The following is a 24,334-nucleotide window of genomic DNA, read 5'->3' as shown; positions in this document are numbered from 1 at the left end:
GCTCCCCTTGTCCCGGGAGCCGCCGCCGGCCGCGGGCGGGGCCCGCACCCCTTCGAGCGGCGGCCGCGGCCCTTCCCGAGCCGGGCTGCGCTCCGCCCGTGCCTTGTCCGCGAACCCCCTCTAGCGCCGAGCCCGCACTCGGCCCGGAGCTGCCGGCAGCGCCGAGACGAGGGGGCGCTTCCCGCGCCCGCCTCACGCACCGCACCGCACCGCGCCCCGCGCTCCCCTCGGGCGGGCGGCTGAGGAGGGGCCGCCGCTCCGACGCTCTCCTTCCACCCCTCCCTCCCTCCCCCGCTGCCCCCGGGCGCGCCGGGCCGCCCGCTGGCTGGCGGGGCGCAGTGCCGGAGCGCCCCCGGCGCGGGGCCGCGCTGGCTCCCGGCGGACCCGGCACCCGCCGGGCTGCGCGCAGCGGGGCGGCCCCGCGGCCGCGCCGGAGGAGGGGGCGAGCGAGCGCTCCGCGGGCGGCAGGGGAGCGGCGGCACCAAAAAACTGCAGCCGGCAGCGCGGCACGCAAATCAGGAGGGAGCAGCGAGCATCACACCAGAGCCGCCTGGTTCCTGATTGCTCCGCGGCAGAGGGGGAGAGACAGAGACTGACTGAGAGAGGGGCGAGCGGCACAGCCGGGCACGGCGGCGGAGGGTCGGGGATGCTGCCCCGCAAGTTTCCTTGATGCATTCGGGAGCGTGAGGAGGACTCGCCGACCCTTCTCGCCCTCGTCGCGCTCCACCTGGGGAACCTGAAGCCCCTCGGCGCTGCCTCCGGCCGGGGATGCGGGGCACCGTGCGGCGCGGCCGGGGGAGGAGGCTGCTGCCGCGCAGGAGGCTGCTGAGGCTGCCAGGGGCGCTCCTGCGGGGCTGAAGGTGCCACCGGCCCGAGCCGGCGGAGGGAGCGGGGCGCGACCCCCCCCCCCCGCCGCCGCCGCCGCCGCCGCCGCCGCCTGGAAGTTGCCGGAGCTCTCCCCGTCCCCAGCGCCGCCGCCCCTCGCGGCAGGGCGGCAGCGGGGGTCCCGGCGCCCCCGCCCGCCCTCGCCCTCCGTGCTGCCGCCGTGCCCCGGGACCCCGGCGGTGGATGCGCCCGCCCCGGCCCGCGCAGCCCCGGGCGGCAGTGCAGGCAGCGCAGCCCGGCGGGGCGGCGGCGGTCCCCGGCGGCCTGAGGGAGCGCGGGCAGCCTCGGCGGGCCGAGGTCGCGGGGCGCTCGGCGGGCACCAGCCATGGGGTGTAGTGAGGCGAGGGCACTGCTCTGGAGAGTCGGCCTCTTCCTCCCCCTGCTGACAGCGCGCCCCGCCGCCGCCGGGCACGTCGCCAGCAACCACGGTGAGTGCGGGCGGCCGCGGGTGCGCTGCGGGGCGGGCTGCCCGCAACTTTCCGGCGGGCGAGGGCTAGGAGAGGATGGATGGAGGGAGCGGTCCGCACCCGCGGCCGCCAGCTCGGCACCTCCCGGCCGCGGACGGGAGCCACGGGGATGCGGGACCGGGCGCCTCCCGGCGGCCACCCCTCCCTGCCGCCCCCAAAAGTTGGGGGTTTGCGGCCGGAGGAGCAGCGGGGCTCCGCTGCCGTCCCCCGCAGGGGATAACTCCGCGGCTGCCGGGAGCTCTCCGCTGTCGCCCCGGGCACCTTCGGCCGCTGGGGTGTGGGAGTGAGAGGAGGGAAGCGAAAGTTGCCTCCCGGCGAGGTGGAGCGGTAGCATCATTTTATTTGAAGTGTAGGTTTAAGGTTTGCTTCGGTCCTGCCGAGCGCAGATCCTGTAGAATGGGTTTGAGAGGGCTCATCGCGCCTTAAAGGGAATTGCTGCTGGTGAGCGAACTGTTCAAAGGTGCCTGACTGCCCTTAACACCTAATTTCTGCATACTCCGGGTTGATTGTCTGAAAAAAAACCCATTCAAAATCTTTGTAACAGGTGCATGCTCATCTGGTCGCACCGAAGACGGTATTTTAATTTTTCGGGTTGTAAGGTGTGTGTTTTAGAAAATTACCTCTGGATTAAGAAGGGAATCATCCTGTTCGTAGGAATAAAAATGCATAGCACGCCCAGAGGATACAGTATTTTGTTAGGAAGAACTAAAAAAAAAAAAAAAAAAAAAAAAAGAGCCCAGACCTGATTATGAAACATCATGTTACATGTTACCAAGCATCTGGGTAGAGCGGAGGATTTCCTGAACTCCTTGTTTTATGTACTTCTGTCTATTTAAGTTGCATATTTTCCAACAGTATGAAAGGCTTCTGTACCTTTAACATTATTTTTGTACAATTTGGCTTTCTTGATGTTTTAGTGTGATGTGACTGAAAATACAGGAACTGAAGCGTAGCTCTAAATGTTGCTGCTGACAGAAATTGCTTTACCTGCTATGTTGAAAGGAGCATTGAAATTGGCAATGGTGGAAAGTAACGGTGGAAGAAAACAAACTGGGTTTAGTCGTGGAGTACTATCAAGTATATAGTTCATGTGTTTTCACAGTTTTGCTCTGCAGTGTGTTTTCAGTGCTCTTTGTATCAGTGCTCAGTATCAGTAAAATCAGAGAATAAGATCTCTAGAAAACAGGGAAGAACTATAGCATGGCCACAAAGCCCCTGTGCCATCAGGATGAGTTATGGCAAGGACATTCCAAGTTAGTATGATTCCTTTACCTCTCCCATGCTAAATGTGATTAATAATTCCAGTTTGTAATTGTAGAGCCTACAATCATATCAAGGCTGATTTTTGCCCTTTTTTTATGTCTTGGAAGACATCAGACTCTCACAGTGGCACAACCCAGTTTTCCTTTGATGTCACAGGCATTAGTGCATGCTAATGTCTGCTGCATTATCACAAGGCCTAACACCACACATGAATGTAATTTTAAAAAAATCTATTCTTGGTCTTGTAGAATACATAAGGGAGCATAAAAGCATCAAAGGCTTTTTATCAATTAACACAACTTAGTTTAGTTTTCCAAACTAGTATTTTATATTCTGTGATTAAATTAGTAGTGTTTTAATAATGTTTTTAAAGGATGGGGAAGACAGTTGCCAGAAGTTTGTCAGGGTTGAAGTGGTTTCTTGATGTAACTTTTCCTAAGAAGTCCAGGTGTTGTGGTGTTGGCTGCAGAGAGTACTGGTGAATTTCCTAACTTCCGAGTAACTTATTTTTCTGCACATTGCTTCCAAACTTCAGTAAAATCAGTAGCCTCTTACCTTTGGTACTGCCATATCATAGAAATCAAATAATGAACATAACTCAACAAAACCCGAGTGAACTGAAAATGGACTGAATTAATACAGGTGCTTTCATACAACCCCCCCACCACCACTTTGTTAATAAAATGCTAGCAAAAAGAGTCTGCTTTTAATGATAACTTTCTCTAAATCCAGGAATTGAAGGAAAGGAAATTACTACAATAAAAAAAGTTGTCCATTGTATAAACACTTAAATGTGGAAGGTTTAAATGCTGGTTCCTAATACTTGGAATCTCAGCTGCAAAGACTTTTTTAAGATCTTGTGAGAAAACACAACTTCTTTAAATTTTCCTGAAGTGGTATTTTCAGCATGCATGTCTTGAAAACATCTTTGCAAGAATTGCTGTTGGGATTTTCACTAATAATTATTATAATGATATATTAACTTTGCTATCTGGTATATTTCATCTTCTATTTTGTGTATAGAAACATACCAGCATTAATAGTAAATTGCAAAGGAATGTATTGTTTTGTCTCTTGATGGTTTGGGTGAAAAGGATGGAAGGGGAATAGGTTTATTAATCTGACTCAGTAAACAGACAGCCCTTCCACTTCATTCTTAATGGTTTGTTTCCTGTTATTAAAGAGAGATTTTCAGAAAAATAATGTACTCTGGTCTTATAAATTGTTACCATAACCATGTTGGGATTAATCTTTTTTGGTCTTGTCAAACAGAAAGAAATAATTTTATATATATATATATATATATAGCTGTAAGGCTCTTAGCTTGTCATTCTTCACCCAGTAAATCAATGTGTGGTGTCTTAGAGAATTTGTAGCAAGGCAGGCACAAACTATACTATTGGCAGAGAAGTGAACTTACTCATTCATCTTCATGGAGTGGTCAGTTCAAAAACATATTAGGGCCATGCCAAGGGCTAATTTTTACTGCTCAGAAAAACCCTGTAGGGTTTGGAATTGCACAGGAGGAGTAACCACTGCAGTGTGTGGCAGGACTGCTTGGGACAGAAGGCTCAGTTAATGGTGGAGGTTGAGTGCTTGCATGTTCATACAAATTTTCAGTGGTTGTCCCTCACATCCAGTATGAACAGGCTGCTGTGCAAGAAGTTTCAGCATGCTGTGGTGTAGCTTTGTTCTTTGCTTGCCAGAACACCTTGAATTGGGCAATTGCTGTCAGACCTAAAATTACAGATAATGGCACCTGACCTGTGCAGCTCCTTGTGCAAAACTTGTGGGAGCTTTCAAGATAAAGGTCACACCAGGTAATGGCTCAACAGTTTCCTGTGCACACATAAGTGTTTCTACATATATAAAAATCAGAAACTGTATTTGTTTCTACGTATATGTCAACCAGAAAGAGTTTCTGTACCCTGGCTCCTTTCAGGTTGTATCTGCCATTATGTATCACCAGACAATTAATTCCTGAAGCCAATTATAGAACTTGCAGAGTTTATAATGAGTCATGTCTATCAGTGAGGTGTAAAAAAGCTGTTGCTTTTTCAGTTTCTAGGTATCATTACTTCTTGTCAGGTTATACAAACGTGGTCTTTTTATTCATACCTCTAAAAGGCATCTGCACTCATTTTTCTCCTCTTACAAAAAAGAAGTTGAAGTAAGAAATATTGTCAAATGTCAGTTCTGAAATTCATACAGCCTTTATTTTCACAATGATTACACTTGATGTAAATTGGGTGGCTTAAAGTAGGTAATAAAGCTTTTTGATTCTGGTAGTGAAATATCAGGTAGATTACTAATGACCTTGAGGTATTCATCAGTTCAAAGAAGTTGGCTCATTTTCATTCATATATTTATTTTACAGAAGTGCAGTCTAGGCACTCTTTCTGAATACAGAATTCAGATTTTTTTTTTTTCTGTAGCAATAAGGAGACCAAGGACTAAGTGTGGAGAAATTGAAATTCTCTCTGAATGAAGCTGATGTTTTACTGCTAGGAAATATCTCTTACTTTGAGGACTTGAAGTAATATAGAAAGGCTGTGCTGCTGCTTGTGTTGTGCTACTCCTGGGGAATTCTGATGTTCAGTTGTCCAGCTGACTTTAATAAGCTTTTAGATCATTACAGAAACATGAGAAAGTTAAATAAACAAAGCCATTGCACTAAATATGTCATTCCCTTTTCAGCATATAGATAAAATCATGAGCAAAATCATATTTTAGTTTCAAGTTCTTAAGAAACTTTTATCAATAGTTTTACCCATGTGTAAAATCCTACATCCATATGGACTTGTGTGCTAATGAAGGCCTGGGAACCTCTGCAGTTGTAGATGTGCATGAAGTGACTTGTTATCCAAGAGCCTCCATTTGTATGCCATGAAGTGAACAGATTTGCAATTAATGGTTCAGGATACATTCCTGGGTTGTATATGGCAATACTGAGGGCTGTCTGGATATTTTGTGGGGTTTGTTTTTTTTTGGTTTTTTTTTTTTTTGTGTGTTTTTTTTTTGTTTGTTTGTTTTGTGTGTGTTTTTTTTTTTTTTTTTTTACAAATGAGAATGATTGGTATGGAAATACTAAATATTAAGAAATGCATAGCTTAAGCAGACACAGTTTAAAACCAAATCAGTACAGCAATTTTTCATGTAATTTGCAGGAGTGAAAGCACCACAGAGGAGCAGAAGTGTTTCCTGAAATTTACCAATTTAACTCTCTGGTCAGACATCATTTCCTCTGAGAGGTCAAAAAGTTTACCGAGGAAAAAAGAGAGAAGGAAAAAGCATATAGGAAATTGAGTTTTTCTTCTGAAAATCTCCTCTGTCTTTCCAGATAGATACTTTTATATCTTAGCTCTGCATGAGGGTTTGTTTAGGGCATCTGATGTTAAAATTTTCACTTGAGAATTTTAGAGAAGTCAAAAAGTTCAGCAAGTTGTTTGTCAGTAAGATACACAGTAAGTCAATATCCATTTTGTTGGCTTTTTTTTTTTTTTTTTAATGAGAAGTCTAATGTTTAAAAATCTCATTTAACTGATGAGGGATATTGAGAAAATTACGCATGTGGTACAATATGGGAGGCCTTTTATTGTTCTCTATGTGCCAATATAGCATAGCTGGGTTAGGATATATTCCTATTCCAGCTGTGTGTGTTAGCTGGAATGTTTCATTAGCATCCTTGGATTTCCCCAACGTGACGTTGACACAAAGATGAGGCTGGCCTTGTGTTTGATATGCCCTTTAACATGCTGAACTCTGTGACAGAGAGAATGATAAAATGGATGAATTATTTATCCATAATCTATCCTGACCCCCAGAAGCGATCTTATAATGCAGGAGAGGTCAACAAAAAACTATCTGTTGTGAACAATTTGCCTTCAGAAGCTGGTTTTTAACTTGTAAATGATATGTCAGTCTTTATGATAAGCTGTTAAAACTGAGAATTACTGCTGAAAAGATGTCTCTCCCATGATAAAAACATGGGTTTTTTTGCAGGATTTCTTTCTGAGCCATACAAAAATGATTAAAATTAAAGAGTGAAATTATCTTTAGCTTGTTTGTTTCTCATAATCCCCTCAGTCTTCCTTAAACTTATTCCACTATCCTTATTTTAGTTCCAAGGATGCTTTCATTATCAATATTGCAACAACTTTTGTGTAGGTCGGCTATTGATCATTCCCACATCTAAGAACCAGTCTGTTCAAAATAATCATTAAGGAGAAGTCACTTCAGTTAATCCAGCAGCCGTTTGTGACCTCAGTACTAATTTTAATGTGGTACAAAGCAACGCTTAGAGACCAATCTTGTCTTTAAATAAACTGCACGTTCTATATTTGAAGCTGGCTAATCCATTGTATTCAAAAACCCAAAAAGCCAAACCAAAGCAAAACACAAAATTGTCTCAACAAAACCCAAACCAAAACTTCCTAAAGATTTTTCTAGTCAGTAGTTCTGCTGATTTGTCTCACCCATACAGCATAACACTTCTTGAAGTCAGCGTTTCTCTCACTTGGACTAAATTCTGTCATCCTGTTAAAAAAAAAAAAAACAAAAAACACTGAATACCTTGATAATTAATAATTAGAGATTTGTTAATTTTAATAAAGGAAGGTATTTTAATGAGGCTGTAGATAATTTTATAGATAATAAAAAACCTCTGCCCAAACAATGCATGGGTATTTCTCCCCCTCTGGTTTACGATACCGTGCAAACCGTTTTCTGCTCTTTAAACACTTGTTTTCCAGTAGGTTATAGTACTCCTCCACCTTCAAGCCAGTAGCTACTATTACTTTCTTTTATGGGTCTATTCTCATTCTAAATCTATAAAACATCAATAGCTGTTCTGTGTTTTTAAAGAAAGGGGTATTTTGATCTTTAAATTAAAACTAGATTTAAAAAATGCTGTAATGTTATTGACATTTCTTTTGACAGTCAAGTAGGGTCAGGTCTTTAAAATTCAAAAGCACTTATTTCATGAAATAAGTGAAAGGAAATTTAATGAAAGGAAATTTAAAATTTCTGTAGAACAGTCGGAGGACTGAAAATGTATTTTGTCTCTAAATAGAAATTCCTGTTTGTGTTTAGGTAGATTTCTGAGAAGCTGATAGATTTTATTTTTTTTCCTCCTGAGAGATGGTTTTGTTTGCTGTAAGTTGACTGAGTCCCAGACACTCTTTGAAGGTGTCTGGTGTTTGCTGACAGATTCTCCAAGAGGAGCAGCATCCCGTTAATGAGGGGAGGTGGGACAGCACAAACAATACTTAGGTGAGAAGCAGTGACATAAACACAGCAATCCAGAGGGAGCATTTTAATCTATGGGAACGTTAACTGCACTGATAGCACAGATTTCCTTGATGCCAACATGTTTCTGACATTAACACAGGGTTTAGATTGAAACAGTGCTGTGTCACTTCAGTGCAGAAGGAAAGGTGGGCAGCAGGCACAACCCCCTGTGGAGGTGCACACACACAATGAGAACACAGTTAAAAGGTGAATTTTCTGGGAGCTCCACTGCCTCAATCCACTTAATGGCTTCTGCACCTAGAACAAAAGGGGAAAAGTCACATACAGCAAACAGTATCATTGATGCATGTAATGAGTGATTTGTTTTGGCTGGGGACCCTTGGTTAAGAGTGCACTTGCTGCTGTAATTTGTATTCTCTGACTGCTGGTTGCTTCTTGCTTAAAATAAAGGAATAAAAGAACAATATAGAAAGCATTCCATAAGATAATGCACTAGCATTTTAATCTGGATAAAAGTGAGATTCTTTCTGACTGTCCGCAGGCTAATTTTCTCAGTGGGTTTCACTTGCTGGTTTAAAATAAAAGTTACAGGAAAAAGAATTTTGCTAATATTTAGAATTGTTTAAATATATTTTGGACATATTAAAAAAAATCAAAGGGGTCCTAGTCAGTTTCTTCTGTAGTGCTTCCAGTATTTGTGCCTGGAAATTGATTGCATGGAAAACATTTGGATGAAGGATTCATATTTCAAAATGTGGTTTGAATTCAGCACTTTCTGTTAAAGAAAGTGGGACCATACAAAATTGCACAGTCTTTTACACTCTGTTGTGTGTGGCTGCTGAAGACCTTTGAAAAGGAAAGCAAGGGAAATGTAAAACCTTTGTCTCTGGTAGATAGCTTTTGTTTGTAATGCAGAAGTTGCTAAACAATTCCACGCCGCAATGACACAGTAGAAACACCCACTTAAAGGATTATTTTAGATTTAATAATTTAGTTTAGTGGACTTTATTTTTTAGAGGACCATTTAATTTAGGTACATATGAATACTGTTAGCATTTAGGAATGGAGAAAAGTGATGAGAGCTGTGACTCACAAGAGCTTCTCAGCCAAACTCTCTCTCAGCCTCCATCAGATGCGATGGGAACCCAAACTCTTGCTTTTGAGACAACAGTAGGAATGCTTACCCTGTGATGTTGGTATGTGGTAAAAAAGTCATGAAGTTACAGATTTCCAGACACAGAATTTCAGAAAGAGCTAAGCCAACTCTCTTAAGAAATATTGATACATATCTCAAGGTAAGGGTAAGAATTTGCCTTTGTAAGATGGTGTTCTGAAAGAGGAGTGATTGGGTGCACTACACAGAGGAGAAATGGTCCACTGGAGACAAGTATTATATAAAAGCTTCATCTGAAGAAATCTGGGATTACAGCAGGCAACCAGGAAATCAGATAGTATTCTATGTCATTTTAGTGGTTCCTCTTGATGCAGATGAATATAATGGTATTATATACTCCAGTTTTTCTACTGATTATCTAAAGAGCATGTTGTCTAGTGTAGAAAGATGAATGCTGGTGGTTGGAAGGAATCCAGCATTTTTTGCCACTGTTGTTTAATCCAAGGCTCTGTGCAAACTTTAGGTTGCATGCAGAGTTCTTTCTTCAGCGTTGGATCTCTTCAAAGCTACTATTTTCAAAATATTCTTTTGAGTAAGCCTTCGTGTCTGTATAGCACTGATCTGAGAAGAGGTAAAGGCCAAAGCTTTTAGTTTAGGTGACTAGTCTGTGACACCCAGTGCAAATCCCAAAGAATTAGTTTTTGCTCAGATTTGGGTGGCAGAGGTAGATACAACACCTTGCCTTTCAGTGTAGTCATCCGTGAAACTTATTATTTTTATTCGTGTCCATAACTAAGTTGTTCTCTGCTAGGAACACTGTCTTCCTGTTTTAAAAATCCATGATATATCAAAATTCAGTTTCTCAATATGCTGACTGCAGATGAAGTAGGTTTGTACCACACAAATTAAAAACCAGAAACCTTCTTGCCATTTTGTGTACCTGGTCTCTTAAAAGCCTTCCTGAGGGCAGGGTCTGAGCCTCCCACCTGGCCCAGGGAGCTGTTTGACTCCCACTGTCAAGGGAACCAACTCTCTTTGATGGAGACTGAGCCACAGGGACTACTTCAGCTCTGGCTTTTCCTGACTTTTGGATGTGGAAGTTGCTAATCCCATTAGGGTAAAAATGTAGGTAATACAAACTTTCCTACTAGAAATTTTATTATTTTGAAAGCTTCATTTTTTTTTTTTTCTCTCTGCCTCTTCACATATCATTCACCTAGGGTGCTTTATTTAGACTGACAGTGCAATCCTCTACTAAATCACCTGAATTACTTAAGGCAAGAGAGCTGCCATCTTCCAGGGTGTCAGCATTAGATGATAATGAAAACCTTCACCTTACATGTAGTTTACATTAAGCAACAAAGGAATTTTGAAACTTACGTGCTCCATGTTTAAACTCCATGTTTAGAAGGCAAAAAACTCTGTTGGAAGTTCAAAGAGTTAATTAACAAGAGACAAAACCATAGAGGAGGCCAGTGGAGGTCATACTTGTAGTGAGTTTCCTGCTCTGTTACTTTCTCATGGCATCCCTTCAGCATCACTAAGTACATTAAAAGTTCCAGTAATGTTCATCCTATTCACTTTACCACTGATAATTTTATTATTACCACTTACAAATTTTATAACCAGTAGTTTGGATTGTAAGTAATGCCCTGAGGCCTTATCATTAGTAGGTTTCCATTACTTTAAAGCAAATTAGGAAATTATTTTCAATAGCTCTCATCTGACAGATGCATTTTATACTTGAGAGATGTGCCTGAAGAAATAAAAGCTGATGGAAATTTGTGTCATAGATGAATATTTTGAAAACAAAAAAGACGATCAGTAATAGATTAGGCTTGATTAGATGTTGACATTTAGAACTGCACATAGATTAAGTTAAATGTAGTGACAACAGACAGTGTTCTTCTTGATTTGCATTTGTCCCTCCATTTGTGCTTCAGGTGGATCATGGGACACACATTGTAAAGGTTAATGGATAAATTACCATATAGCTCATCTGATTGTTCAGGATTCAGCCTGGAGGGCTGGATGGTTAATAATCTAGTTTGTTTTACGTGGAACAGAATTTGTTTAATTCTTTTTCTATGAAATTCTGAATTGCTTAAGTGTTTAGATAAAATCACTAAATCATGGTGTGGTTGCATTAACAGAGATCCTGGTCTGGTCTTTGTTGCCTCTCCCGAGCTGTAATTATTTCCATGTTATTTGAGTAAATGTGAAATGTGGCCTTTTGATAAAAATGTCATTCTTAAAACCCTGTGAAGATTTTTGGCCTAAGTATCTTCTTCACTTGTACAGATACCTCAAAACAGGAGTTTTCAATGTGCTCTGTTAGCAGATAATCTACATTAGTGTTCCCTGCAGCTTTCCTTACCATCCCTCCGTGTGGTTAGTAACTATATGTGTCAGTGTTGGTGGAATCAAATTACTTCATTTTTGTAAGGGACTCACCATTTAAATTGGTTCCAGTAATTCACCTGAAATTCCAGAAGTAGGAATAAATGAATGAATTAATTAATGAAAAAATCCCTTAATAGCCATTTTCCCTGCACAAAGATAATTTACTGTATGTCCATTTGCAAACAAGGATGGCTGAAGTGAATCATCTGGAACTGCACTCAGCTGTGTAAATAAAATCAAGGGTACACTGTAATTCAAAGATGCAGTGTTTGGTTTATATAAAATCATACCCTTCAGTTAAGCATTGCTCAGTTAAGGGTCTTCCTTTCTATAGTGTCTTAGGAAAGGAGAAAGTTAATGAGTTGATGTTCAGTCTGTGGAAAGAGGAATTGAAGAACTGCTCAGTCTTTTGCAGTAATTTATTTTGCCTTTAACTGTGATTTGGTGTTCTTGAGTCTCTGACCCAAGTGATTCTTTTCCTGATACCTGGTGTTCTTATCTCCAGATGGGATGTGATTGCACCGAATTCAGTGAATGCATCATCCAAATTACCTGATTTTTTGAGCTGTCAGGTAGTAGCTCAGGTTGACTTCACAGTTATTCAACATAAACAAAAAAATTACTTGGAATATTTGGGTTTTGGGGCCTTTATTGCATGGGACATATGTTAGAAGTTTTTTGATCTGATTTAAACTAAGAGAAAACTATGAAAAGAAATGAAGAAATAGTCTTGCCATGACATGCTTTATGAATAAAGGAAAATTACTTTTCGTGAGCTTCATGGAGGTAGTGTTCTTTGAGCAGAACATTTATGCAGTTGTGGGGCACATCAGTATGATTTTCATTACACTAAAGTAATGAATTTTTATGACTAAAGCTAAAATAGGAGTGAGCCATCCTTTATTCAGATGGTGAGATGGAACAGTACATTTCTGATAAGGGAGTGGAGGGGAAGAAAATAGGAAGAAGGAAGAAAAGATAAAAAATAATCTAATTTTCCTGACTTTCTTATGTGAATATTGTAATTTACAAAATTTTGAGTCTAGTCTGGTGGTAAAAAAAAAAGAAGTTTATATAACAATGTTTCATCTATAGCTGTAAGCATAGAGATTTGTAGACTCCAAACAGGTCCAAGTGCTTTTAAAAATGTACATAATTTAAAAAATACAAAAATTAAATTAATTCCAGTGTAGGGTAGGAAAGAAATGTTATCAACTTGAGTCCATTGATTCTATTTTTATTGCTGAAAACTGCTACAGTTCATAAAATGCAGTTTTACAGGCTATTAGTCCATAATGTGGATTATGCCCTTTGGACACTTACGTTGAAGATAAATGCAGTAGTTTGGAGAGATCTGTATTGAAATTCTGTGAAGAGGGTTCTGTTATTATTTAAGTTCTTTTTACTGTGAACAAAAAGCAAATGGGTTGGAGGGAGAGGTGACCCTTGGCTTCCAACAGGAATTGAAATTAGCAGTGGAAGGGTCAGTTTGTCATTCAGGAAGTGGCTTCCTTTCCATGTAGGTGAGGAAAATAGGTCGCTGAAACATTACTGGCATTGAAAGTGTTTTTTAATTGTTCTTGAGAGAAAGAATTGTATTTGCATTATAGTGGTACCTGCCAAGATTATTTACACTGCATTGTGGGGCACTGTAACACAGGGTTGGGAAAGAGATTTCTTACCACAATCAAATACCTCCAGTGATTCTGTATAAAATTATTCATTTTCATCTTCAATCTGGTTAAGCCATGTTCCCTCATTGCTCCTGTTGGAAGGTTGTTCTGAACTTCAGTGCTGTGAAATTCAAATGCATTTATGGGCTGCATTTATTAGTGAGTGGTGCTTATTCATTTATCCTTGTGCTGGCTTTGTCTCAGAACTCAAGAACACCTTTCCATTCTCATTTTTCATCCTGCTCACTATTATAGGAGAAGTCATCTCTCTTGGGTTTTGGTGTGTGGTTTTCATCTTTCACTCAAGAAATTTTTGATCTCTGTGACACTTATAGTTGCCTTTGCAACTATATTCTTCATCCTGTTGAATTCACTCTTTCTTGAAAAAAAAAGAGGTGGCCAGTACCACATACAGCTCTGCTGGTGGGATTTTACTGGTACTTTGTGCAATAGTAGTATTTTTATCATTCTGAATATTGGACAGTTTCTGTGATTTTTGTCTCCTTCATTCTCGTGTTGTTGGATTGGTCCTTGGTTGGCTCGTCAGCAGTTAATATGCAGATGTCTTATCTTCTCCAGCTGCTTCTAGATTCCCATTTCATGAAGGAATTCTGCTTGGCTCCTCTTGGATTGCCTGATATTTTATATTTAATGTCCTTCCTTCCTTATTATCCCAGAAAATTATTCCTTCTCTTCCCATAGTCTCCCCCCCATAGTGTTTCAGCCTTCAGTTGAGTTGACAATGCCTCCCAACTGTTCCATGAAAAAAATCCCATTAGACCAAGCCTATGCTGGACAAGGAAATTACTTAAATAACAAATAATATCAGTCTCATGACTTATTTTTGAGGAATTGCACCGCAAATTGCACAGGTAAATCTATTTGTCTCAAAACCATGTATTTTATGAACTTGCTCACATTTTTAGCTCCGTATTTAAAGCAGCTAAAAACTCTTCTACAACTTGTTTTCATTTCCTAACCCAGACTTATTTCTGACATTTATACAATGAAATGTACATGATAAGCTAAAATGTTCACTACCAATAGGGTGCTGTCACACAATCAGTAACTTCATTACATCTTAAAAGAAAACATAAATAATTTTTATAGATTAAAAACACCTTTTGGTTCGTATAATTCTGAATTAATGCTGAAAGAAGTACTGCTTTCTTGAAGTCACATTGAATGAAATTATCCTCAAATTCAGCTGTAATTTTACCTTAATGCATTATAATTCAGATGTCAGATTTTTCTTCCATAATTTGATTCTGCTTGGCTATTAGGATTGCTCAGTGCTTACTCTGTTTTATTGCTCTTAGATGAAACAAATTAAGCTGTGTAGCAATATAAAAGATAATATTCATTGTTATAAATTTGGTATTTACACGAATGAAACATCTTAAATTCCCCCTTCATCTGTTTTAAATTAAGTATGAGATTTAAATCACTTGATCTGATTGAGAGCAAGCACTGGAAATGAAGGGATTGTGGGCAATCAAAAAAGCACTCTGAGATTCTGATCAAGGCATTCATTATTGGTGGTGGGAAACAGCACTAAACAGTAATTGATTGCATTATGGAGAGTGTAGAGAAACCTGCCACGACAAAATATTCTATTCATAGGCTGAGAATGATTTTGAACAGGTGGAAAGTGAGAGCAATAAGTATTTCCAGTTCCTCAGGTATGGTGGTCTCTAGCTCTAGTGAAAAAGGAGCCTTTGGATCAGTCTGGATTTATGAAATTTGTGTGATAAATTTGTATTCAGTTTTAAATGCTATCCCCCTTTATAGCTGGTCTTTTAACTAGGGATATAATCATATATTTAATTTTAACCATAAAACGTTTCTTTTTAACTCTGATTTTCTCCATCTGACTCCTTATAATCCTCAGTAATTCTTTTTATAGGCAAAAAAATCAACCCCATACATGAGGCAAAAAAATGCTTGGCCTGAAACTATTCATAGATCCAAGACTCTCAATTAAATCTACGCTAACTCTCTCAAGGATGTTGTTCACTCCAGAACAGCTCTATCATTATTGAAAATGATACCTTGCTTCTCACAGACAGCCTTATGCCATGCAATCTGAAATAAGAAGTGAAGACAGCTTCAGTTGTCTTAGTTTTAGTGTGTCTGGTAAATTGCTGCATATTGAAAGACAGTGATTTAGATTTTTACACAGATCAGTTACTTACAGCGATTTAGAATTTTACACTAAGCAGTTGCTGATGATGTATTTTGGATTCTAGCTATAGTTGTGGTGACAGGTTGTTTTAATGGAAGTAAATCTGGGCAAAACCTGTTAGCTGCATCCGTTTTCCAACTCCTGCCTCATTCCTCATGTGCAAAGGATAATAATGTTTCTTTTCAACACTCCGTGTTCATTGTCTTCCTGTACAACATCTAAATATGTCACCACTTCTCAGTACCCCTCCTGACTATGTAGCATTCTCCAATCCCTGTTTTCCTTCAACTCCAATTCTGCCTTCTGTTGTGAAGTTTTTTTGCTTTTAAGCATAACATCTCTCTTTCTTTCTAGTTTAAATTGAAAGAGGGTAGATTTAGATGGGATATAAAGAAGAGATTCCTTACTGTGAAAGGAATGTGAAAGGGTGGTGAAAGACTGGCACAGATTGCCCAGAGGAGTTGTGGCTGCCCCATCCTTGGAAGTGTCCAAGGCCAGTTTGGATGGGGTTTGTAGCAATCTGGGATAGTGGAAGATGTCCCTGAACTTGACCTGAACATTTGACCTGAACTGTTCTATAATTCTATAATTCTGTGGTATGCTGGATAGCCTTCCCAGACAAACTGAGCATTTTCATTATGTTGTAGTCTTCAGATAGGAGAAAAGAATTTTTTTTTTTAAATATTGCCTATTTTTTCCCTTAATAGAGTAACTCATCTCCACAGTCATGGTACTGTTTCTGGCCTTCTTGTGTTTTCTGTGCTCAGACATTTCAGGCAGAATGGCAAAAGAGGGGCAAAAAAAAAAAAAAAAAAGTTTTGAAGAAAAATGTCATAAAGCACTTTTTAATTCAAACATTTCCTTTGTGGTAATCATTGAAATATAAAGGTTCCTGTTTTCTTCACTGGCAGTGTGCATGTATTATTATATAGTCTATATTTGGCATTGCCTGCAGAGTCCCTGGGCAGTGCTCCAGCCATCCTCAGTGACATTGCTCTTGCATCACTGGGTTGTGTAACAGGCACTTAAGTCTCAAGTAGCCCATTGAAGCGGTGCTTTCAGCTAAGTCCCTGAGAGCTGCTGCCTTTCCAGCACTTGACTACTGCTGCAATGCTGTACCTGTCTAAATTATCTCTTGCACTGCAGAAGATCTGAAAAAGAACCTTTAAAAAAATGAAAAGAAGTCTTTTTGCCTTCACTTCTTGATGTGAAATCAGAAAAAATAGTTTATTTTATCCAATTAGATTATTTCATGTACAAAAGGAAAAAGGAGGGTAACTATATACTGTGAAATAGAAGCCTAGTTATTTAACAGTTTACTACATAAATGATGGCATTCTCAGATCTATTTAATGCTCTTCAGTTATCTTTGAAATTTAAATCTCCATGAATGTCTATTAAAAGTATATCATTCAAAGCTGAAAGTCTCTGCATAGTAGAGGTGGGTACTCTGTGCTGTCCAATATTTTACAGTAATTTGATCTTTGGTTAGATACTCAGACTTATTTCCTGTCAAGTAAGTGACATGATGCTGTATATTTATTTGTTTATAATGTTAAAAGTATTGCAAACCTGATTAATTGATAAAAACAGTTGAGCCTTCATGTTGATGTTCCACTGTACGTAAAGAGACCAAGATTTTTAAAGCCACTCATTACTGGTGTGTACTTTAGCTTGACAGCATGACCTAGCACCTGTAAAATGTTCATGCTGTGAAAACTTGGTGCTTGACACCATAAATTATAGATGAAAAGCTATGGAAGAAGGGACACACTGACGAAGTGGAACAGAGAATTACAAATTAATCAAAGGAGAGAAAAAAATGTTTTAACATCATGAATATAAACCTAGGAGATTCTGGGAATATCTGTCACGAGAGTAACAGCTCTGCTTTCTAAGAGTTGCATTTATTTTGGTATATTTTTGAGGTGCTGCATTAAAAGAAAAGAAAACATGTAATATACCAAATGCTAACCTCATTTTCTGAGTTGCCTTTATGTTCCATCCTGGAAGGTTTTTTTTGGTATAACTTCTGCTAAACTCCTCCTGTCTACGTCACGGTGACTTTCTGACTACAGTAGTAAGGCCAAGTGTATTAAGTATTTCACTTCTTAGGCAGATAACTTATCAAACAAACGAGATACACGTCAAGAAGCAAAGGAGAAAAACTGATCCATTTGCTTGAGAGCGTTTTACACACTTGAAAGTCATGGCTGCTTCTGCTTTGATGTGCCCACAGCTTGTGGCTCTGCTGATGACTTTCCTCATCTACTGACAGCTAAAGTCATTACTAACCACATTACCTCTACCCAGCAGGAAAAAAAAAACCCAAAGTAGAGTCCTCCTCTAGCTTTTGCATGTCACTTGCTTTCTTGAGTGCCATTGTTGATACATTGCAAGTACAAGGCAGCCACTTACTCAGTACCTCAGGTGGGATGGAGAGGAGCATCAAAAAAAAAGGTAAAAAAAAATAAAACCCTTGTTGGTTGAGATAAGAATAGTTTAATAATTGAAGCAAAGTAAAGTGTAATATAACAACAACAACAAAACAACAACAACAACAACAACAATAATAATAATAATAATAATAATGGTGATGAAGAAGAACAACAACAGTTGGAAGTAAAAAGAGAGATAAAACCTAAGAAAAGTAAGTGATGCACAACTCACTTGCTCATCTCTGTCCAATGCCCAGCCTGTTCCCAAGCACTTCACAGCCAACACCCTTCAGTTAACATATGGAGCATGATGTTCTGGGGTGTGGAATATCCCTCTGGCCAGTTTGGATCACTTGCCCTGGCCATGCTCTCTCCCAGCTTTTTGTGCACTGGCAGAGCATGATACATTGAAAAGTCCTGGACTTGGGGTGAGCATTACCCAGCAACAGCCCAGACATTGCTGTGTTGACTTTATTATTCCCATACTAAATCCAAAACACAGCACTGCACCAGCTGCTAAGAAAATTACCTCTATCCCAGCCCAAACCAAGATGCTGGGTCAATAGGGAGATCAGGGAGCATGTCTTATTGTTTTAGTAGGAAATACTGACTTCATCCTGTGTGTGTGGCAATGCCATAGGTCTGGAGTGGATAATAATAAATGTCCTGTCACTTCTGGAGGCCAATTTGTATGTCTTGTGGATGAATTCTGAGTGGTAGTTCAGAGTACAGCTCTGCAACAGATGGAGATTGAAAACAGCTGTGCTTTCCCACCCTCTACACCACTTCACACAGACACGTTTAACTTTCCTGTTAGCTGGGTAAAGCAGGCAAGTCAGGATCTGCCATTTCTGGGCTGGATGTTTGCTTTGCTTTCTGCGTTGTAGCCTTTCTGCCTGCAAAATAGGGATGACCCCATTTCATTTTGATGTAAAAATATGGACTGGATGTAGGTAAAGTCTGATTTAGCTGCCTGGAGTTAAAAACCTAGGCTGAATTACAGAAATAGTAGAAGATGGTGAGAGAACAGTAAAGCATCTTTGGCTTCAGTGGGTGGGTCTGTGCAGTGCAGAAGAACCCTCCTTCGTGTTTCATGTCTGGAACTTCCCTGACTGTTGTTTCCAAGTCTGATTTGCCTATGTGAGAGTTTCAGACTCCCAGTTTTTGCTCTCAGCCTGTCTGAAGCAGCTCTGCAGCTCTGAACACACCACCCTCAAGGGCTCTGCCAAAAATCCTGGACTGGTCCCTTGTCTTAGTTCTTGAGCCAGAGATTCTCAAACAGATCTTCATGGGCATGTGCTGCCAGTCAAGCACAAACTTCAGTTGCTTCAGCCTTTGTTCCTCTCCTAAGATTTGTCTGTTCTGTTCCTCAGAGTCACCAAACTGCTAATTTTTCATTATGGTTATTAAGTGACTACTTGAGTAAGCAGTGGCCATCTGTCCTCTCAGTCCCTATTTGTTCTCTTCAAAACTTCTTTCTTTCAAGGGACTGCTGTGGAACATTCCACACTCCACACTTCTCACTCCACTTAAAAAGAGACAGATTATGAGGTTGAAAGTTATTTCTGTATCAACCTTCCCAGGTATTGATTAGGAAAAGGCAGCAAACCTTTGCAATGCCATTTCTTTCTTTACTATTAGAGAGGCTATGTCTTTGGATCAGAGCAGGGCAAGTAAGAATGAGTGCCTAAGGTGGGTTTGATTATGCCCATGAACTCCACAGGGAAGTTTCTACCCCCCTTGAAGAGGAATTCCCAAAAAGTATGGGTATAGGAACAATAGCCATGGAGTTATTAACTTTGTAATTAGTTTGTCTGACAGTTATGTATAGGTATTGTTATAATTTCCCAAAAGCTTTTGTATGTTTTTTTTTTTTCACTTATGGATGTCGTGACATTAACTTTTTGTTCATTTTATCACCACCCAATATAAGTATTAAAGTAAAAGACATAAAAGAAACTGCTTGTAAGGATGCAGAGTAAAAAAGGTTGACAGCAAAGTGAAGAATATTAAATTTAGCATTAGTCCCAACCTAAGAGAACTGGCTTCAACACACAAATCATTTACCAGTGCAAGGAAAGATAAATCTGTTTGTCTGAATTTCAGTTGTTTCTAATTTCCCTAATTAAGATATACTTAGGTTAATAAACAGGGCTGACAAAACTGTCAGGTATTTGTGTTCATTTAGGAAATGCTGCCCAGTAATCTACTGTTGACATGAACATGATGGTGAATTGAATATCAATTAGTATTTTCAAGGCAGAATGAAAATTATGAAGTAGGGCAGCTGGGCTGCTGTCATCATTTTGTGACTCCTCTTTTTGTCAGGATTGGCTCTTGATCTTTTTGTATTACACATGTGAAACCAAAACCACAGAAAAATAATACCGGTCTGGTGGTGTTTTCTGGAGCTGTGAACAGCATTAATTTATCTCACTTCATTTTAACAGCAATCTCTGCTGTAAAGGAGTATCTTAAAGCTGAGTCAGTGGTAAGAACACATTGTTTCCCTGGTACCTAAACTCCTTTTTCCCCATCTCATTCTTTGTGAGGAGCACATTAAAGTGGAGCAGTCTGCCTCTGCCTGCCAGGACTTCCTCAGTTCTGTGCTCGCTGCCTGTCCTGCAGGGCTGACATTGCAGAGCTCAGCCCCCTCTGGTGCATTACAAACGTGGGAGTTCATCCCTCCTGGCTGAGCTGTGCATTTCACAACCTTCTCCTGCCTTGCTTTCCCGTCTGAAAGTGCATTGATCAACAAAATCACTTTGATATTGCTCTTGGGGAAAAAGCTCTGTTACAGGCTAGGAGAGATAGGACATTACCTACTCATTTTCCATTCCACAATTACCTGAGGAAAACTTGGGGCCTCATCTTTTTCTGAGGTAAGCCCATTTATTTTGGATTTGAGAATGCTTTCTTTTTACATCAGTAGTTTTATTTTTTTTCTTGTGCTGATGAGTAAGACTCACATGGGAGAAGCAAGTGCCTATGTGAGACCTCAAAATAGGAAATGTTTACAGCTGTCCTGGAGCAAGATAACCTGCTGGGTGGCAGAGTAAGTAGTTAAGATCTAGCCATATACAATTTGGAATTGTAACTGTTATCCTAGAAATATTTCAGTGCAGAAATTGTCATGTGTTTCTGCACTGACAGATTTTCTCTATGCATTTGGTGCCACTGAATGTATCAAGTGGATTTCCAAGGCTTCATTTGGTATTTGTGAAATAAAACTTGGAATCCACCTTACTGGGGAAGACTGAATCTCTTATTGACTGTTATTGCATGCCTTTAAATGATAAATTGTTGAATTTCTCCCCCTACTTTGATATCTTTTCCGGAGTTATAGACAGGGATAAAAATAACGGAAAGAAACAGAACACAAAATTGTACTGTTATTTCTTTTGGGTGCAAGGATTCGTGTTTATTGAAAATAACTCTTGTCTTAGGTATTTATAAATTGTAAGTTACAGTAATTGATTATCAGATATTTTGATAGGTGTTCAAAATATTGCAGTTGCTTATTTTATAGTGAAATGGCATTGGTAAGGGAAGAAAAATGCTCTTGTTAAAATATATTTGTGGTTGGAAACTTGAAACCCTGAAGTTAACTTAGAGCTTGCCAATTTTTTAAAAAAATCTGCATTTAAATCCTATTTTCAGAAAGACAGGTGTAACTGATGTAACTGAGGGGTCTGCAATGGTTGCCAGTGCTAATAATGATACAACATGAGAATAAAGGGGTTCATGTTGATTTTTAACATGAGAATGGAAGAAAGTATGAAAAAAGGATGTAGTAAAACTGAAACATTGAGTATGAAAATGTTGGTTTCCATTCCAGAGAGAGATGGAGCAGTAGGGTTACAGCAGCCTTCTTCTCCTCTAAGGAGAACATGCATCTTTGCATATGGAAAGGATCGTCATATTGGCTCTGTAATATGATAAATTTTAATTTCATTTGAAAAATGATCTTGCTAAGAGATAGGTAAGAATGTGTTCTAGGAAAAAAAGTTGAATGTAAAAGGTGAGTGGGAGCTTTTTTTTTTTCTCCCCAAAAGAACCATTGTTTGTTTTAATCTTGTTTTCTCAGAGCCACAGGATCTCAAATTATACCTATCCAGGAAGTTGTAGGAAACAGTAAGACTGAAACACATAACTGAAGCAAATGAGAAAAGAGGGGAAATAATTCCTTAAGCATCTGTATGTAATGTATGGAAAGAAAAATGGTGCTGTGGGGGAATTGGGTTTTGAAGATTCTCACTGGAGACCTTGTGTAATGGAGTAAAACAGTACCAAGATAAAGAAAGGCATTTATCCAATATAACCCCATCTAATAACATTGCAAATTTCTTAGCACTGACAAGATGAATGTATCATGAATGAGCTGTCTGGCCAGTTCTCATTCATCAGAAGAGAATTTTAAAAGTGTTTGTGTGAGTGTGCAAGTATGAGAATAAGAAAGGTGAAAGGGGAAATTCCTTTTAAAAGTTCTTGATTAGGAAATCACTGATCAGTAACAAAAGGCCAGCTTTGGATAACAGCTCAGCCTACATTGGAGGCAACATGAAAGCAGAAACTAGAAATATGAACATTTCTCATTAATGGAAATCATTAATGGAAAAGAGAGGATAAATGTGGAAATTAGCACATGTTAGAAAATACCTAGTGTAGAAAACTGAAAATAAAAAGTGTGTTAGATAAATGCCCAAGTCTCACAACACTCAGGAAAATGGGAATTTCTCTATTGCATTATGAATAAAAATGTTTGTGTGAGTGGTATTGAACTATTTTTAGAAAGAGGCAGAAAATAATGTGTTTGAAATTAGGAAAATAGAAATTAGTGATTTATTCATATAACATGAAGAATATGAAGTACTCCCCATCTGGTGTAAATAGTTCTCTTCCAAGAGTCCTGAAAGAATTGGCTGAGGATGTCTCTGGGCTATTGATGGTAAATTTAATGAGTTCAGGGACTCAGGGAATTCAGGAATACTGGAAAAGCGTAGGTGTTAGAGATGTGGTTTGAAAAGAAAAGGGAAGCACCATTAACCAGGTAACTAGATTTTTATAAAACTCACATTTGGAGAAGTCATTTATCTCCCCTGCTCTGCCCCAAGGCAACAGGAGATTATGCAGAAACCAGGCCTGACAGTGTTCAAGGTGTCTTAAAAGCCTCCTGGAGTGGAGATTCCCCAGCTTCCCAATTAGTCACAGCTCTCCCTCTTCTTTGTAAGGTAGCAAGGATTTTCTTGGAGTCTGACATAAAACTCTTGGAAATGTTGAGGAGAGTGGAAGGATTACTCTCTCTGTTTTGCTGGCTCTAATCCTGCTTATCTCAGGCAAACAGCATTGTCAATACTTTGTTTACTCTCTGATTTGCTGTGACTCCTGTACTCTTCCCTGGCAGAATTGCTATCTGGACAGGTGCTCCTCATACTTTATTACTGCATCTCATTAATCTTGCCTGAACCAGATAGCTGTTGAATGCAAAATAATGAAAATTATGGAAAAGGAATCTATTGATATGTGTATAATGAATGCCAGTTTATTTGGTTTATGTAAAACAGTCCTGGTCATAAAACCAAGCATTTAAATAATTTTTCCCAGTTGATTGCATGTTAATTACCAAGGTAACTTGGATATTGCATATCCCCTTCTTCTTTCTGTCTTCCTCAGGCAGGCAAGCCACAGCAGTAATATGTTGAAATTTTTTTATATTATAATAGAATATGATAGAGTCTTCTGACAGTAAGCTTCAATTTTTCTACCAAATAGGTTTTAAAGAAAAACCTGAGGTATAAGGAGCCTTAAAGTAGTTCTAGTGACTGTAAAATCACAGAATTTGAGATATTAGTTATTCACCATTATACTAACATTTTCATTAGTAACATGAAAACAAATATAAACTCAATACTTGACAAAAGAGCAGTAAGTAAAGAAAAAAGGAGAATGTGCAGACAGGTAGGAGCCTTTATCACTTAGTAAAAGTCAGCCCTTGCAAATGAAATTTGTTTTAGTTTAAACCAATGGATCTTTGTACATTCAAGAGCAAAAATTTAACCCAAACTGAAAAAAAAAAAAAAAAAAAAAAGATGAAAAGGAGCGAATCTGTATAGGACAGTGATCTTGTAGAGTAGTAGCAGCCTATGAGTGCAATGCTGCAGCAAAAAAAAACAGGCTAATGTGACCGTGGATATCTAAACAAGATATAAAAATAACCAGGACTCGTAATACATACTGTTAAAAGGAATGATTTCAGAATACTGCATGTGATCCTCTTCCTAAAAATGAAAAAAAAAAAAAAACAACGAAAAAAACCCCTATAAATCCTGAAAGAAAGTATAGACACTTCAGAAGACAGCAACAACTCTCTTGGGGGCTGGAAGTGAGAGACTTCAAAAGCTCTCTCTGTTTGCCTTATAAATAAACTTTGCAGTCAATAATAATGTTCTCAGGGAGAAAAAAAGGTGCCAGTTTTGCCCATTTCTGGGGATCATCTGTAATGTCTCCCTACCTTGCTGGAAGATACTGAAACTTTCATATTTTTGTTTTTTTTTATCTTTTACGCTGTACAGACGAGATGTTCCTGAGTCATTAGTGCTGTCTTCAGAAATTAATGTCTGTGTATTGCTTTGCTTTCCTTGCAAATCTTAGGCTTA

The 24,334-nt window shown here is 39.7% G+C and overlaps 1 protein-coding gene across 2 annotated transcripts in view; it reads left to right on the top strand.

The window, feature by feature from the left end:
• Positions 1 to 1,210: 1,210 nt before the first annotated feature.
• EPHA6 (EPH receptor A6) overlaps positions 1,211 to 24,334 on the top strand; it is a 369,996-nt gene continuing 346,872 nt past the window's right edge. For both annotated transcript variants that reach the window (XM_053970149.1, XM_053970148.1), the window contains exon 1: positions 1,211 to 1,313. In XM_053970149.1, coding sequence (XP_053826124.1) covers positions 1,211 to 1,313 — 103 coding nt within the window. The remainder of the gene's footprint in view (positions 1,314 to 24,334) is intronic.

The sequence above is a fragment of the Vidua macroura genome, chromosome 2 (assembly GCF_024509145.1).
Source record: "Vidua macroura isolate BioBank_ID:100142 chromosome 2, ASM2450914v1, whole genome shotgun sequence".
Lineage (NCBI taxonomy): Eukaryota > Metazoa > Chordata > Aves > Passeriformes > Viduidae > Vidua > Vidua macroura.
This window is presented reverse-complemented; position numbering and strand designations above follow the sequence as displayed.